At 43.9% G+C, this 17,992-nt stretch overlaps 1 protein-coding gene across 2 annotated transcripts; it reads right to left on the bottom strand.

Annotated features, from left to right (window-relative positions):
- Positions 1 to 1,413: 1,413 nt before the first annotated feature.
- On the bottom strand, positions 1,414 to 17,036 carry nup133 (nucleoporin 133). 2 transcript variants are annotated; one of them, XR_002665812.1, is made up of 26 exons: positions 16,812 to 17,036; positions 15,953 to 16,068; positions 15,747 to 15,850; positions 15,309 to 15,542; positions 14,968 to 15,138; positions 14,179 to 14,334; positions 13,538 to 13,608; positions 13,014 to 13,161; positions 12,160 to 12,310; positions 11,387 to 11,541; positions 10,825 to 10,916; positions 10,246 to 10,409; positions 10,029 to 10,123; positions 8,773 to 8,997; positions 8,530 to 8,652; positions 7,970 to 8,069; positions 7,369 to 7,632; positions 6,557 to 6,690; positions 5,244 to 5,402; positions 3,688 to 3,823; positions 3,270 to 3,388; positions 3,065 to 3,145; positions 2,905 to 2,969; positions 2,705 to 2,793; positions 1,576 to 2,128; positions 1,421 to 1,443 (listed from the first exon to the last, which is right to left on the bottom strand). XR_002665812.1 is itself a non-coding variant. In XM_022767708.1 (25 exons), exons 1-25 carry the CDS (start codon positions 16,937 to 16,939, stop codon positions 1,992 to 1,994), a joined length of 3,417 nt encoding a protein of 1,138 aa, XP_022623429.1. In that variant the 5' UTR covers positions 16,940 to 17,036; the 3' UTR covers positions 1,414 to 1,991. The 2 variants fall into 2 exon arrangements, 1 of the variants encoding a protein (XP_022623429.1); XM_022767708.1 differs by having other exon boundaries at positions 1,414 to 2,128.
- Between the last annotated feature and the right edge of the window lie 956 nt (positions 17,037 to 17,992).

The following is a 17,992-nucleotide window of genomic DNA, read 5'->3' as shown; positions in this document are numbered from 1 at the left end:
TCAAACTTTGTAATTCTGGATGAAATGTAGCAAACTGTTTTTCATCACATCAAACATTCAAACTTCAAACAAAAAAAGTTTGAAGTACTGGAATGTATCCCAGCATGCACTGGGAGGAAAGCAGGAAATGGTTTATCACACAACAACAACACACTATCACACACACACTCAAACCTGTGGACAGTTTAGAGTCCTCAGTGAATGAAATGTCATGTGTTTGTTGTAGTAATCAGAGTCCTGGAGGAAACAAGGAGAACATGCAGCTCTGCAGGAAAGAAGCAGGACTGAAGCTGAACCCAGGAGCTTCTTGCTGTTGTCTACCTGCCTAGATTTTACTAGTCTGTGTTTGTGGTTTATGTTCTGCCAATGAATAAACGTTGCTCTTATACAGTTTAATACTAAACTCATCCTCTTAAAATTAACTTGCACTTTGACATATTTTGACATAAAATATTCCCTCATGTTGTTGGATACTGTCGGCCATGTTAGTTTGGTCCACTGCACCTCATCACACCAAAAATGTATTTGTCGGTGTCTCTGTCATTTTAGATTCTTAATTTAAACATTTTAATCTCTGTATCTGTTTTAAATGATTCTTGTCATCACATTATTTATTAACTGTTTTTATGTTTGTTTTAATTTGATGTCCTTCTTTAACTGGTATTTTTACCTACTTGACATTATTGTAAAATGTTTAAATAAAGACAGATATATATTTCTACTAATCCATATGTATTTCGAGTCTATAATTGTCATATTTGTATTTCCAGACTGTGTTTTAAGTGTGTAAGTGAATCGTTTGTTTACTTTTTCTTTGCAAACTGGAGATGAATGAAGTATGTTGAATTGAATTATTTAATCCAAGTATATGCTGCGTTGTTTCTGGGTAACCGTCCTCCTTACATAAGACTGTGTCATGTCCAAAGCAGACGCTCAGTTTGAAATAGGGCGTTTCAGCTCTGTGGAGCTGCTGTCCCTAATCTAACCTACTTCCACTATTTTTAGAAGAGCTGGACGCTGAAATCCATCTGCAGCTGAGAAAGTGGATCATCACGGAGGAGGATCCCTGTCGCGGTGGCGGTCAGCCGGCCGAGAGCCCACATCTATTTAAGAGCAACATCTGCCCCTCGTCACCAACAGGAGGAAGTCCCGACTCTCGCAGGCCAGCTGGACTCAGGATCCTCCAGGATCAGGTTTCTGTCACTTTCTAGGTCTGATGTGGTCCAGATCTTAAAGAGGCACCATGTGTCCAAGTCTTCATTTTTAATTTTTGCTTGTTTGTTGTCAAACAGTTTAACACAGAAAACATTATTATTCCAACAGCGGAGGCCTAATAAATATATTTATTTATCTATTAGTCTGAGAATCGTTTCATTATTGATTTATTATCATTTAATCTTCAAACGTCTTGTTTTATCCAACATCCAAACACGTTCTCTCCACCTAGAAAACATGATGACAACCTGTTAATTACTATTTTTAATCTACGTTACAGATGCTGGAAGACGAACCCAGATTCAAGGTTTGGATTTGATCCTGGATTCAGATTAAGAGTTTTTCTGGACATGCACATACCTCGTTTTTAACAGCTTCATTTAAAACCAGATTATCTGACTAGTTTCTTCTGTGATAAACAGAAACAGAAACGTGTTGGATGGAAGATCCGTCTCATTTCACTTCCCTCTGATTTCTTCTCCTCTGTAGATAAATATGAACAACAGTTTAATTCCCACACTTTCATCCTTTTTAAAAAATCTTTTACCAAATGAAAACACTGCTTCAGAAATGTCACTAGATGCCGGTCAATAACAACAGAACCCAGTCACAAGTAACAGAACTTCCCCACCAGCTAAAATGCATCTGTACAAATATCAGAGTCCAACTACAGAAACAATCCACACATTTATTTAGAAAAGGAACGACAAATACTGAAAATGATTAGAAAGCAAACAGAAGCCGAAGTGCAGTGGGTGTTATCAGGGGAGGAGCCGTCACATCTGGGCCTGGAGGTAATGTTCATAATTGGCCCGAAGGACAAATTCAAAATAAGGTTTTGATTTCAAGCTGCTCAGATCGTCCGACTCCAGCAGCTCTTTGACGTCGGGCAGGTACGTCTGCAGAGGGACGCCTGAAAAACACAGGAACAAACGTCACATCATGTGGAACCAGGTCCAGTCTTTTAATTCCTCCTGTGTTCTTCCTTATAAAAGTTTTGCCAAGTGCTTCACATCACTCAGAATCAGCACAACCTCAGCTTATTATACGTGTCACTCAATGAAGACTTCAGTATAACAGACGTTAATAGCCCATAAAACAAAAAAATGGACCTTGAATTTTTCCTTATTTTGCAGATAAAAGCTGTGAGCCAGAATAAAGACAGAAAACTTCAACACAGAAAGTTGTACATATCTGTCTGAGTTGTTCTAGAGTTGATATGAAGTTTCTATCTTTATCTGATCATGAGTTATTCTCATTCTCTGGAGCAGGATTTATGAAAAATCAGCTGCTCTAAATATCTGACTCCTCTCTTCCTTCTGTCTTTATTCTGTCGCTTCAATAAACTCGGACCAGCTTCTCCTCACTCTGCCGTCAGAGTGAAACAGCTCCGCTCCAGTGTAGTCCAGGCGGGCCAAGCCTCTGAGTCAGCAGTTAAACCGACTCCACACATTTCACAGCTTCAGCAGAGTTCAGCAACGTTTCTCACCTTCCTGAGTGAGTTTGAGGAGGATCTTGACGAAGATGCTGTCCTTGGCGGCTTCCAGAGGGTCGTCGTTCCCGTCAGCCGAGGACCAGCTGAGAGGAACCAAGCACCGGAGTCAAACAACAACAACAAACAACTTAGTATTTAATCATTTGTCAACACTTCAGTCTTCCAGTTAAAGGGACAAATAAACGAAACCTTACTCGTCTCTCCTGAGCGCTTTGCCGAAGATCTCGCACTTCAGCGAGTCGATGTCCACGGCGTCTTCCTGCAACACAAACACAGAAGAGCCACATAAAGTTGACTTATAACCGCCTGGACAGTCGAACGTCACAGCAGAGCTCAACACAAACAGGAAGTGACCTCGTCGATGTACTCCAGTAGATCCAGAGCCTTCTTGTAGTCGTACTCGTTGGCTCCTCTGTTGTCGTCGCAGATGTAGAGCTGCGGAGAACAGAGCGGGAAACACTGAAGAGAGCGGCAGCTGTTTTTACACTCACTGGAAAAACATCTAGTTTCTTCTCCCAGGTGTGTGTGTGTGTGTGTGTGTGTGTGAGTGTGTGTTCACCTGTATGAGGTTGTGAGCGCTGAGCAGAGGCATGGTGTCGGGGTTCTGCTGCTTCTCCTCCAGCAGCTGTCGAGGCAGAGTCTCCTGATGCAGCAGGAAGCGCTCCTGCTCCACCATGTCTGATTGGACAGATCATTAACAGAGAGGAGACGTTCAACGCTGCGAATCACAAGTCTCATGTTTCAGTTTACATCCGGATCAAACCGGTTCTGCAGCGACATGTCAGACCCTAACCCTGAAGAGCCGGAGGCGTTTTCTTTGCTTCCTGAGATTTGAGCCGATAAACTGTAATTACAGTGGAATTTATTTATTGCTGCTTCTTCATTAAAAACAACAGATTCCACCTCTCGCAGTCGATCTCCTTCACACCTGGAGTTCTGACAGTCCGGCTCGGTTATGAGCAGGTCGTGTTTCTTACCGTCGACTTGTTTGTTGAGTTGGTCCTCCGGCAGGTCGGACGCCAGCGCCGTGAGCTTGCTGAGAGCCAGCAGCGTCTTCTTCTTCACAAAGTAGCGCGTCTCCATGTTGGCCTGGCTGTAGAGCGTTCTGTGGGCCTACACACACACACACACACACACACACACACACACACACACACACACACACACTCAAATTCAGTCTGAAATGGACAGAGCATCATCTGAACTGCAGTTTTTGACCCCTCCCAGCCTGGTGCAGGTCTACTATTTTGTTTCTGGTGTCCTTTGACAGCTCTTTGGTCTCGGCCATAGTGGAGTTTGGAGTGTGAGTGTTTGAGGTTGTGGACAGGTGTCTTTTATACTGATAACCAGTTCAAACAGGTGCCATTAATACAGGTGACGAGTGGAGGACAGAGGAGCCTCTTAAAGAAGAAGTTTGTCTGCGAGAGCCAGAAATCTTGCTTGTTTGTAGGTGACCAAACACTTATTTTACCGAGGAATTTACCAATTAATTCATTAAAAATCCTACAATGTGATTTCCTGGATTCTTTCCCCCCATTCTGTCTCTCATGGTTGAGGTGTAACTATGATGAAAATTACAGGCTTCTCTCATCTTTTTAAGTGGGAGAACTTGCACAATCGGTGGCTGACTAAATACTTTTTTGCCTCACTGTATTTACATGTGACTAATGTTCCTGTTGGGTCTGTGTGAGCGTCGCTCTCGTTGTATTTCTGATGTTTGATACGAGTCTTTTCGTGATGTGTGGGCGGGTCACGTGTTTCAACTACAGAGTCGTGTCAATATGAAACAGTGACATTAATCATCCAGTGAAGCAAAGAAAATAAAAACTCAAAAACAAAGTGAGACTGAGTTTAAAACAGAAGAGTGTCGACGTTCAGACGAACAACTGAATCCACAAGTTAAAAAAAGGGAAGTTCAGTGTGTGTGTGTGTTAAACAGAGTGTGTGTGTGGTTATCTTGTACAAGTGACCTGAAAGGAGGAAGGAAGCTGTAGAAAGTGTGTGTGTGCGTGTGTGTGTGTGTGTGTGTTGTACAGCTGCTCTCTGGTTGTCATCAGTATCGGAAACTGAGTCCGTCTCACTGTAAACTGAACTGTATGTGTGAGCGCGTGTTTATAGGAAGGAGGACGGAAGGAAAGAAGGTAAGGAAGGAAGGAAGGAAGGAAGGAAGGAAGGAAGACAAGTAAGGAAAGAAAGAAAGAAGGACAGAAAGAAAGGAGGGAGGAAGGGAAGAAAGGAAGAAATAGAAGGAAAGAAAAGAGGAAAGGAAGAAAGAAAGGGAAGAACAAGGGAGGAAGAAACAAAAGTAAAAAGGAGGATGAAAGGATGTAAAGACGAAACAAATGATTAAAAAACAAAGTTAAAGGTAAAAAGAAAAGAAGGAAAGAACAAAGGAAGAAAAATAAAAGGAGAAAGAAAGAAAGAAAAAAGAGAGAATGAAAAGAAAGAAAGAGAAGGACAAAACAAAAGTGAAAGTAGACAGGAAGGAAGGAAACAAGCTGTGTGTGTGTGTGTGTGTGTGTGTGTGTCGTACACTGTGGTAGTCGTGGACGTGGATGTGGTGCAGCCAGCTCAGGTGCTGGTGCGCCTGCAGGAAGCTGGCCAGCTGCTGGTGCTGAGCGGCCGGCTGGGACAGCAGCTTCCCCCTCTTCCCCTTCTCCATGTACCAGCGAAACAGGAAGTCAGCGAAGTTCTGCGACAGGAAGTGACACGTGGGACAGTGAGAGAGAGAGAGAGAGTGAGAGAGAGAGAGAGAGAGAAAGAGAGAGAGCACGTCGCTCGGGCGTGCGAGCTGAAAATAAAACTGTGACTTCACCCACTGAGACCACAGAGATATTTGCATGAAAACAAACATGGCCGCCTTGTGATCACACTTAGTCCTGTGAGAGGAACCTTTCTGGTCGATTCGTCCTTCACAAAGAAACAACTACAGCGACTAAAATAAAACACCAGAGGGGAAACTGACACCAGGGCTGCGGCTGCAGAGCCAATATCTGATCGGCAGCCATGATCAGAGCTGCACTGATGCTTCCTACCTCACCTCCTTCAGCAGAGGAAACACTGATGCTTCCTACCTCACCTCCTTCAGCAGAGGAAACACTGATGCTTCCTACCTTTCCTCCTTCAGCAGAGGAAACACTGATGCTTCCTACCTTTCCTCCTTCAGCAGAGGAAACACTGCAGCTTACTTTCATGTTCATTTCAACATTTCTTTCCTCTCTCTTTTGTTTTTCTGGTTAGGACAGGAGGATTTTTTTCCTCCAGGTGTTATAAAAATAAAGTTAGTTTAGTTTCTTCTCCAGATGAAATGAAATATCTACAGTCACATGATCACAAGATCTGATCATCACTGTAGAGTCTGTCATGACGATGATAGAAACCAGAGGTCAAAGTTTACATATCGACAGTTAAGGTGTATTGATCGATTTCCAAATGCCAGTCACGCATCAAGTAACACTCCAAAAGACATTCCACCTTAAGAGTGCCCGGTAGCTGCTGCTCTTTTTAACGAACTGTGCAAAAAATCACAGTGAAAAAATATTTGCAAATAAATAAATAAATTCTACAAAACAAAACAAAACAAAGCTGCTGAGGAATCAGGTCTTTCATCCTGCAGCAATCCCAAAAACAGCCCATGAAATCTTTATTAAACCCTTAATTAAATAGAAATGTCAAATCCGCCTATGACAGGAAACTATTCTATGTAACTCTTATTTCATTGGCTCGACTTTCTCTATTTGTATTTTTCTGTCATGTCATCTTGTTTCAGCAGCTCAATTAACAAAGTCACTTTAAAACAAAGAGCGCCGTGTTGCCGTGACGCCGTGACGCCGTGACGCCGTGTACCTGGTCGGCGAACTTGGCCATGTAGTGCTGCAGGCGGCTCTGGTTGTCCGTCTGCTCACACATCTGAACCAGGATGTCGAAGTCACAGAACTTCTCAGCCAGCGCCGCCACCCACTGGTACTGACCCAGCTCCACTGCAACACACACACAGATACACACTGATACACACTGACTACACACACACACACAGATACAGATACACACTGATACACACTGACTACACACACACACTGGTACACACTGACTACACACACACACACACTGACTACACACACACACTGACTACACACACACACAGATACACACTGACTACACACACACACAGATACACACTGCCTACACACAGATACACACTGATACACACTGACTACACACACACACACACACACACACACACACACTCCTGGAGTAACGGACGCTCACACACCTGTTCGTCCACAGGTTGCCATGAGACGACAGCTGGTCGCTCTGGTAACAAAGAGCTCATTTGTTTGTGATTTACAGTTTATTATTATATTAATTCTTTTTATCCTCTCAGTTACAGGAGCCCAGAAAATCTCATCTGTTCTTCCCGTTATAATTTCTTCTTCTTGACTCTAAAAATTTAATTTAATAACAACATTTATTGGATCTTTAAAAAAATGTTCAGTCAATATTTTGTTATTGGATTATTTTTACCTTGAGAAAATAGAGACAGGAAACCAGCGCTATAAACTGCAGCAGAATTATTTATAATAATGTTTCATGTATTTAATATTTGCCCCCCCCCCCCGGCCTGTTGTAGCTTGTGATGTCAGTGATGTGAATCTTACGCAGCGGCTGCAGCAGCTCCGAGCGCCGCTGGCTGTACTCCATCTCCAGGCTGTTGTAGCGCTCCTGTTGGGCCCCCGGGGGCCTCTGCTGCTGCAGGGAGGTCAGCTGGGCCACCCAGCCGCCCAGATAGATGTCCAGCAGCGCCACCAGCTGCTCGCACAGGGCGCTGCGGAGCGTCGAGTCGGCGTGCGGGTACACTGAGCGCAGGATGATCTCGTGCTGGCGGGAGATGACGGAGCGAACGCCGCCCACGCCGCCGGACGCTGGGGGAGGAAAGAGGAGGAAAGGGGTTGATAATTTATTTCATATTGCCGTAAAGTGTTCAGGTCTACAGGTGATTTTATCTCCTAAAAAAGTGTTTTCTGACGTCAGACTGACCCTGTCATAGGTTTGTAGTTATTCATTTAAATACTTTTATTTAAATTTGTTTTTAAATGCTATTGTAAATCTTAATGTTCTATTCTTCATGTACTAACTCCTGAAGTGACTTTCAGACGCCACGTGATCACGTGAACCTTTTCTTCAGATTCTGTATCAAACCATCGGATCAGTTTCATTTCAGAGTCGTGTTGGTTCGTGTGGCAGGTGAGTCGGTGTTACCTGTCCAGGGGACGTACTCCGGCTCTGCAGCGGCGTTTTCAGAAGCTCTGTACATGGAGGCCTTGGTCTCTCTGTACTGACCAGCAGCCTGAAGCATGTCCTGCACACACACACACGCACACACACACGCACACACACGCACGCACACACACACACACACACACACACACACAGAGCTTATTTCCTTTCTTCCTGTCCACCTTCACTTTTGTTCTTTCTCAGTTTTTACCTTTCTTTACACTTTGACTTTTTCCTTCTTTTCTGTCTTTTTCTTTCCTTTTCATTCTTCCTTCATTTTACATCCCTTTTTCCGTTCCTCTTTCCTTCCATCCTATCAACCTTTTTACTTTTGTTTGTTCCCTTTTTCTATCCTCTCCACCTTTACTTTGTTTATTCCTTCCACTGTATCATCTGCTTCCTTCTTTCCTTTCTCTCATTTCCTTCCTTCCTTTCCTTCCTCCATCCTAAGAAAGAAAGAAGCCCCCCCCCAGGTGGTACAATTATTGTACTTTATTAAAAGCTTCCTGTCTGCGCTGTCGTCTCCTCCTTCATGTGTTTACCTTGATGATGTTGTTGACGTTCAGAACCACCTCGGCCCACTGCACCGAGTCGACCGGGCTCTCCTTCAGACTCCGCTCCTCCTCCTCCAGCAGACAGTCGAACACCGCGGAGATCTGAGACACCTGCAACACACACACACACACACACACACACACACACACACACACACACACACACACACACCTGTTCAGCAGAAGTCCAACTTCCTCATGAAATCATCCCGACAGGAAACGGACACACACCTCTCTGAAGAAGACGTCGGCGGCGGTGAGGCTGGGCGGCACGGCGGCGTTGTTCCTCTGCAGCGCGGCGCCGATGGCCCGGTTGACCAGCTCGGCGTGTTTGGTGTGGTGGTTCTTCAGCACCATGGCCGCCTGCAGCTTCTCGGCGTGTTCACACAGCAGCAGGCGCGTCGCCATGGGAGACGACCGCACCGTCACCTGGCCGAGCCGGTCCAGCAGACCCACCTGACGGAGGAGCAAAAGGTGCTCATCATTTCACTTTCTACGTCCTCTGACACCCGTGACGTCACCTCCGCCAGGACTCGTCCGTCTGACGGCAGTTACACACTGTCGTCAGACGCCAGTGAAAGTGAAGCGCTGGTCGGATTCTGGTGCAGTGGCGCCACCATGTGGTCGTTTACATGCACTTCACATTTTCCATTTATATGACTGTCATGTGCAGGGATTCTGCAGGTTTCAACAAGTCACATTTAAGACTTTTTAAAACCATCACAGACGAAATTTAAGATTTCACGGGGCGTCGTGGTCTAAGCAGGCGCCCCGTGTGTAGAGGCTCCTCGCTGCAGTCGGCCCCGGCTCGAGTCCCGCATCAGACGGCCCTTTGCTGCATGTCACTCCCCCTCTCTCTGCCTCCCCATTTCCTGTCTCTCTCTACTGCACTATCAAATAAAGGCATAAAAAGCCCAAAAAATATACTTATTAAAAAAAAAAAGATTTAAGATTTCACGTCCACACTGGTTAAAAAAAAACAGACGTGAGCTATTCAAGACATAGAACGTAAAACCTTAATGTTTTTAAGACTTTTAAGACGAGATTCACAAAGATGCAAAGACACAAAGATGATCCAATATCTTCAAAAGAAAACATAAAAAAAAGCCATGACAAAATAATGGCTTCAGAAAAACTCTTCATCCATCCTGTCAAACATCTTTCTTCCTGTAGAACAGACGACTGAGTCCAGACGGATCCAGAAAGAACCGGGAGGAAAATGGTTTGTTTATTTAGCCAATGAGACGGATCGTGACGTCATATTTCTTTTTAAATTAGGCAAATCTTTCCCCCGACTTATTGATCATCACATGACCTCATATTTGTCAAAGATGTGATACAGATGATGAAGCTGCACAGTGACCATAAAGTTAAATCAACACCACAACGAAAACTGAAGGAAGGATTTAGAGGAAACAGGATGCACACCTCGTTTACACTGCCAGCAGAGTGTGTGTGTGTGTGTGTGTGTGTGTGTGTGTGTGTACCTGGAGCAGGAAGTCCATGAAGCAGCCGTGAGCCTTCATCTTGTCCTCCAGCTGGTGGAGGATGATGAGGGAGGTGAGAGGAAAGCCGATGCTCTCTGGACGAACAGAGACATAAAAGTAAAGACTGAACAAGTACAAACATCCCCGTAACCTTTAAATCATGTTTGTGCTTTTCTTCCTGTTCTGTCCTTCCCTCCTCCCCTCCTCCCCTCCTCACCATCAGGCACAGATTCAGCCCAGCGGGGGTCTGAGGCCGGGTAATCGTCCACCAGGTCCAGGTTGATCTGAGTCACCACGCTGTCCAGCTCCGCCCCCTCCTCTCCGTCACCGTCAGCGGGGAAGAGCTCGTCCGTGACCGTCTGAGCCCCCACCAGGTCGTTACTGCCAGAGGAGAGATCAGCATCTTTAGTCACTGTCCTCGGGTTGTAAATCAGAGGTTTAAATATTGTTTATGCAAAAAGACGTGAAACACCTGCACAACACATCAGCCCTTAAACACATTTCATATCAAAATCATGTTCAGTATTAATAAAATAAAAATCTACTGTTGATGAGCAGTGATGCGAACAGTCAAACTCCTCCATATAATACGCAGCAGAGAAATGAAGCTCTTTGTATTTGTGAAACTGTGTCCGACACAAAAATGTCTTGATTCAGTTCAGAACGCTCATTTTTAAACACGGGGACACGCTGATAATAAATGAGACGATTAAACCAAAAACCAACTCTCACAACTGAAGCTTTGGTTTGTTTTGTTTTGTTTTTAAAGGGATTTTGGAGCCATTTATCGACGCACCGGCAGAACTGCAGGAAGGCCGCCTTCAGGAGTTTGGTCTTGTCCTCCTGAGCGACGGGCTCGGCTCTGGTCGGAGTCTCCATGGCCGAAACCTGAGAAACAGAATCAAAATTAGAAACGCATTTTAGATTCAGTCGCAGTCACATGACTCAGCGCCATTTTCTGTATTTCCTTTTTAAAGCTCCTCCAGTGTAAAGGTCTGTGTCCATGTGTAGTGTGATTATAGATCAGCTCTAGCTTCTATATTAATACTGTGAAAGTATCAAAGCCTCAGTCCACAGAGAAATGCACACAGCCTGTATTCAGAAACTGAGCCTTAAAACCAGCCGTCAGGACTTCTGGAACTTTGTGATGTCACAACAAAGCAGTCACCAAGCCCCGCCCACCTGGACCCACCATCCAAACCTTTACAGGATTTGGTTTCTCTGAGTGTTTTTACCTGAAATCTGCTGTATTTTTATTGGATCACTCAGAAAACAGTGATCCAATCAGAAGAGAGGCTCAGAGCCTCCTCTCTTCTGATTGGCTCACCGACCTGTTGTTACTACAGTTTGAGTTTTACCTCCGGGGCTGCAGCCAGCGAGGAGCAAAGCGAGTCCTCCATGGTCTCCGGCAGGATGGAGGCGCTCTCCCGGGCCACCACCGCCACCAGGCCGCTGTTCTGGGAGAAAAACACCGGCAGGTTGGCGCAGCAGCCTCCTCCGCGAACACCGTCACCTGGACAGACAGAGGCACAGACGTCAACACAGACGTCAACACAGATGCCATCGAGACTTTCTGTCTTTTCAACTGAAGTTTAAGAACAAACAAAAACCAAATAATCACTTTAAATTTCATTATGTTCCTTCTTCACTAAACAAAACACAACATGTTTGCATGAACTTACTGACATTTATATCACGTTTCCATCAGCACTTCCCAGCAGAATATATCATTATCACTGTTATTATTATACATATGAGAATAATTCCTAAAGGTTTCATTAAAAACTGGACCTGGAGGAGGAACAGGAAATGGACGGATGGATCAATAAGTTATTATTTTCTAAGACAGGTACCAGTTCATTGTTAATGTTTTGCCTTTTATGCCTTTTAATGTCTCATGTAAAACACCTTAAACTGCCTTGTTGTTAAATGTTGCTCTTGTATTTACATTATTATTTATTTGATGCAGTTGCTGGTTTATTCTCACTCTGTTTCTTGGTTTAATTTATGTGAAATCTTCAGTAACTGACGCCTTCATTCTTCCCTGTGCTATAAAATCCCATTTACCTGCATTACTTCTAACCTGATTCTTGCTCATTGATTATTATTATTATTATTGTTAATATCTTACCGGCGGAGTTAAAGCTGAGCTTCTCATCAGGCAGCCCTCCCCTGCTGGTTCCTGTGGAGCAGGCGAACACCAGCTCTTCGTTGTAGAGGAAGGCGGTGGAGCCGGGGGAGGGCGGCAACACGAGCCGCGTGGCCTGCAGGGCCTCCTCGCTCTGAGGACACAACATGTTCAGCGTTAAGCCTTTATCTTCTACTCACTGTGACTGGAGCTCTGAAAACTCAAGGACGTGTCGAACTGGGACTTTTTCTTTGGTAGAAACCAGGTTCACTGGTTTTGGAAAGGAAATAATATCCACCACTGGGTTTGGGTGATAAAGAATCTCAGAGACTTATTATCCCCTTATCTCAAGATTAAAAAGCTCGTTAATCCGAGATAAAAACGATTCTGATTGAACCTCATACACAAAGTGGCAGTAACTCGTTAGCTGACGAGGACTGATCTGAAAATGAAAAGACAGTTTGATTTCTGGCCTTGATTGAAATATTCTCTGATGTTGATCAATGCGTCGTCCAACATTTTCACTTTACGACTCTGGAAGTTTCCACCAGCTGTGTCTGACTCGGATTAACAAAGTAATTATAATGAGAAGAAAAGCTTTGTTGTCTCCAGATAACGGGATAATTATCTTGTTATGTCGGGATAACGAGCTTTGATAACGAGATTACAACATATTGGCGAGTATGGCGTTTCTTGGCTTCTGTACAAAATCATGTCAAAGGACAGATACCATTAACGATACGTAGAAAAACAAGAACTGTCCCTTTATTAGCACCAGTGAAGAAGACCGTGAACCCTTTGACACACTGAACTCTAATTTAAACCTGTGCAGGATCCGGATCGGGATCAGGACCGACCTGGAACGGAGGGTTGTATTTGGTGACCTCCACAGTGAACTGGTCAGAGATGGCGGCGCCGCTGTCCTGCAGGGTCACCAGGCAGAAGTAGGCCAGGCAGGGAGTGTCTGACGGGTGCCAGGCTGCGGCCACCACCACCAGACCGGATCTGCAAACAGGCGGCACAGAGTCCGGCTCAGTTCAGACCTGATTTGATTTACTTGAATAAATTGTGGATGAAAACATCGAAGAAGACGACATCAGCCGAATAAATATAAATACTGCTCATGTAAAGGCATTTAAGCCTTTTGTTGTTCATCCATTCAAATCTTTACATTTACTCTCTCCATTTCCACCATGTTTATGACACAATGAGGTTTATGATTTAAAAAGGGGGAAATGATCCGTTCTGACAATTTGATAATAACGATATTGATTGATTCAGTGGCTTTTTAATCAAAATACAATTGACACAAGATTTTCTTCAATATTTTTCTGACAAAGTGTAAAACACACACACACACACACACACACACACGACTCACTGGCTGAGCTTCATGTCGAGATACGCCACATTCACTCCCTCCTTCATCTCCTCGTAGTTGCTCTCTGATCCCTGGAGGGAGAAAAATCTTTTCATTTGTTTCTAAACTTTATTCACATTCTTAGTTTGTGTGTTTTAATCTAATCTACAGTTTTAATAGTGTTTCCCAAAAATCATCTGCAAAACAGAACAAATTTGGTGAAAAGATGTAATTATACAAAAATGAAAATATAAATACAATTTATAAATGTTTTAGAACAAACATTTTTAAAACATTTAAAATGTTTAAAAACTTTTCATTGTTTTTTTCCTGCATCAAGTCCCATCACTGATAAACCAACGTTTAAATTAAATGAAAAGAGCGAAGAGACTGATGGTGAATCAACGAGTGATCAAAGAGAAACAGCGTCTTCTGTTTTCAGCTCAGTCCTGAATGTTCGAGCGTTATCATTAAAATAGAAAGTGTTCAGAAAGCATCATTTGGCCTCCATATTGTTACGGGGTCGGATGTGCATCGCCAACATTTCTGAGATTTTTAAGTGGGACATGAGTTGGAAAAGGTTGGGAAGAAATGATGGAAGTTTAATGTCATTTCATCTGCAGAGCATCAGTGTCTATGATGGCGTGTGTCCGTGTACTGACCCAGATGGCGTCGGCGATGCTCTCGGTCAGAGCTCTGCGGGCGTCCCAGCTGAGGGTCTGGTGCTCCCAGCTGTCGCCCACCTCCCATTTACTCAGACTGGAGCTGGTCAGCGTGTACAGGCTGCCGGCTCGGCCCGACCACAGCACGCTGTGGAGCTGCGGACAAAAACAGATCCAGAGACTGTAAATAAAAATGGAACATAGCCGCCGGGACGTCACCCACAGGTTTCTGAAGAGCGGTTCTCAATCCTCCATAACTGTAGTCCTTAATAAAATGTAAACAGGTGAGTTATATAAACAGGTGTCATGAAGGAGGAAATCAGCTCTAGATACCAAAACAGTTTTTGTACCAGGCTGTAAACATGTTTATTTCTGTTGTAAAGTTGGACATTTTAACATGGGAGTCTATGGGGACTGACTCACTGTTGGAGCCAGACTCTAGTGGTTCATGTTTCAGCCTCGGAGGTTGACTGTTGCTCACTAGACTCTTTCTTAAGGAACAGCAAAGAGCCTCATTTCTGCCTCTGTATCTTCACCTCACAGTGCATGTAGCATGTTAGCTATCTGTGCACTCTGACACATTAAAGAACAGATTAGCTAGTTTTGATCATCTTTCACATACTGGGACATGTAGCTGAGCACTGGGGAGTTTTAGCAACATCTGCACCAAACACTGGACAAGTCACTTTTTTAAAAAGATACTAAAACCTGTTTAACCAACACGTCAGTGCTGCAGGAATCTTGGTTTCCTTCACAGTAAATCCTACAGCAGATGTTAATATGACTCACTGTGTCGTTGGCTGGCGGTGAGAGGATGCCGAACAGGCTGGAGACACGACGTCCGATACCAGACAACATGCCCTGACCCTGCAGCAGAGCTCGGTACTGCAGCTTCCCTGAAGAATCTGAACTCGCTCTCAACAGCCGACTCCTCACTGAGGACAAGACGAAGCTTCCCCCCTGAGAGAGAGAGAGAGAGGAGTCGCAGATAAGGACAAGTAAAGTAAAACATATTCAGTTTGATTACAGCTTACTGTGTCACAATAGGTTTAGGTTTAACTGGGTAAACTGTGAGAGACTTCAGCTTCACATGCATCATAATAAACATGACGTACTGAAAATTTACTTACTCTGACGGCAACTACAAAGTTGCAGAGATCTCCCAGGTCCACGTCTGTCTCTGTAAAGTTGCCCTCCTGAGCCAGGCTGGGCCAGAAACGCGCCGTTCCCTCCGTAGCCACCGCCAGGACGGAGATGGACTGAACGGCGGCCGTCTCCAGAGGAGCGGCGGACGTCACGGCCACGAGGTCGGCTGTGTAGCTGTACTCGCTGCTGGGCAGCTGCAGCTCTTTACACACCGACAGCTGCAGGAAAAACACACAGAGTCTGAGTTTGTGATTTCTCTAGGTCTGTAACTGATCACCATTTAGACAGTTTCCAAGACGGAATATCAACACACTTCAGCTGTTTGTGCCACAGCTTTGTAACGTTTCCCTTCATGAATAAGTGGCTGGACTGGTGCGTGGTCATATGTGGCTCTTTTTGATGGAAGAGGGGCTGAACTGTACCTTGGCCACAGCGGTCTGGCAGATCTTCCAGATGATCAGTCTCTCTCCACAAACCATCCAGGCCCATCCGCTCTCATTCACCTTCACTGAGATCTGGTCATCGGCTGGAGGGACCAACACACACAGAAATGTTCAGGAAGCAGTAGTTTGAACAGGAACAGAAAATCAAATAAAACTGGAAAGAAAGAGGTTTGTTCTTCCTTTACCATCAGCCATCGTCAGAGCCTCCATCACTTTGACAGGTAGCGATGAGCCGAAGGTCTGGACGTCGTAGTTGATTGAATCTGCAGCTGCATGGCTCTGCACTCTGGTGGGTGTGGACCTGGCGGAGGGAGATTTAGATTAAAGCAGAGCAGACTGAAACTAGTCTGCCGTGCTGTTGAGCTGTAATACACTATATTAAAAACTACTTCATTCCAGATGTTTTGAGTCTGGATCTTTGTCCTCCAGGAGTCCCAGCCCTCTCCCTCCCTCCCTCCCTCTCTCTCTCTGTTTGTTTCCCTCTTCTAAACATGTGTGTGATCTGCTTTGGTTTTGTCTCTAGTGTGTTAGTGTAGTCCGTCCCCTTTTCAGGTCTTCATGGAGGAGAGGAGGTCGTGTGGCTCAGGTCCAAATTATTGGCTGCACCTGGATGTTTCTCGAGAACCTCGCAGATCATACATACTCTTCATTAATGTTTACACTCTATGATGTTGTCATAGTGTAAATCTACTTTGTTGTTCTATTCTGTGCAGACTTCATGTCTACATTGACCAGGTCCAGATTACAAACCAACTGGTTTTATGTGGTCTAGTTGTGAAAAAATAAACAACCTTAAGATTAGCATCTGGACCAATGTGGTCTCAATGCGATTAAAAATAGCATTCAAATCTCCTTTTTGTTGCATTTTCACAAACGTAATCAAGGTTTCACAAATCTGAAACTGTGTCTGAAAGAATTTTTAACTTCTCTGGGATAATCTAGTCCAGCTCTGACAAGTCTAACGGTTTTGGATTTGAATATAGTTTTTAAACTGTGTTTTAAAGCGTCTTTAATCTCGTCAGTCCGGTCAGTGTTTCCTCTCACCTCGCCGACAGAGGCGTCCTGCGCGGGGAGAACAGGAGACTGTTGGCCGCTCCGGAGACGCTCTTCCTCCCGGTGGTCCGGCCCTGCTGCCGGCGGCCGGAGCTCGGGGCGGTGCGGGGGCTAAACATGCCTGATGTGAGGCCGCCAACGGCTCAACGAGTCCAGAAATATGTACGTTTTATGTTTTTAACCGATACGTCTTTTCCGCCACTTCAACACTCTTCTCCAAACAGCGCGCGGTGTAGTCGCGTGAATAAATCGTCATCATCTAACAAAGCCCCGCCCATTCAAAAAAAAACTTTATTGGCATCATAAGAAATGTACATCCATAATGGCATTGATAAGTGCAGGGGGGACATAAAGTCCTCAAGTACACTGCTACTGAACACAATGAATCAGTAGGTACATGGAGATGATAAACTGTAAAAAACGGATTAAATTTAATTTAAATAAAACCTGGTATAGTGATGTTTGAGTAAAAAGTAAATGCCTAGAAAATAAATTCAAAACCAGTTTATATCAGAATGTAATTTTCTTCTTTGAATTCTGATTTTTATCTCAAAATTCTGAGATTAAAGTCAGAATTAAAAAAAAAAATTAACGTGGCCCTAATCCTCTTCCGTAAGAATCTAATTAATGTAATTTTGTTTAGACTACATCATACTTTAGTATATTTCACACATATTTTCACATTGAGCAAACAAAGTTAACAACAAAGTACGACCCCGGAAAATCCCGTTTTTAAATTTTCTTCAAAATCAAAGTAAATTATCGGCAGCTGTCACCACATCCAATGGTTCGAAAAATACGAACAACTAATGGCGAATTCGGCGTGCTTGATTGATTTTTTTATTGTAAACAAACATAGGCTAAAAACAACAACAACAACAGCAATAATAATAATAATAATAACAACGACAATAACAACAACAACAATAATAATAATAACAATAATAATAATAATAATAATAATGCGAATACTACCAAACTCATATTGAAGTTCACATTGAGTAAACAAAATAACCCTCTTAATTGAAATTTAAATAAAAATCTGGGCTAGTTTTACGAAGTTCAGGTGGGTTTACGTCTGTGATTGTTGTCAAGCTGATTTTAGTTTTTGACAAGAGTAGAGAGAAGACCAATGCTTGTACTGATGTCTCACTTGCCGTATATTGTTGTAC

The sequence above is a fragment of the Seriola dumerili genome, unplaced genomic scaffold, assembly GCF_002260705.1.
Source record: "Seriola dumerili isolate Sdu_G_001 unplaced genomic scaffold, Sdu_1.0 BDQW01001246.1, whole genome shotgun sequence".
Classification (NCBI taxonomy): Eukaryota; Metazoa; Chordata; class Actinopteri; order Carangiformes; family Carangidae; genus Seriola; species Seriola dumerili.
The sequence above is the reverse complement of the archived record's forward strand: the minus strand, read 5'-3'. Positions and strand labels throughout refer to the sequence as shown.

What these genes read in the sequence shown, in the direction of transcription:
- nup133 (XM_022767708.1), bottom strand. Translation starts at nt 16,939, where the DNA reads ATGTTTAGCCCCCGCACCGCCCCGAGCTCCGGCCGCCGGCAGCAGGGC. An exon ending in GGAGTACGTCCCCTGGACAG is followed by an intron (nt 7,633 to 7,969) that starts GTAACACCGACT and finishes TTCCTCCCCCAG; the next exon opens with CGTCCGGCGGCGTGGGCGGC. An exon ending in ACTCAACAAACAAGTCGACG is followed by an intron (nt 3,389 to 3,687) that starts GTAAGAAACACG and finishes CTGTCCAATCAG; the next exon opens with ACATGGTGGAGCAGGAGCGC.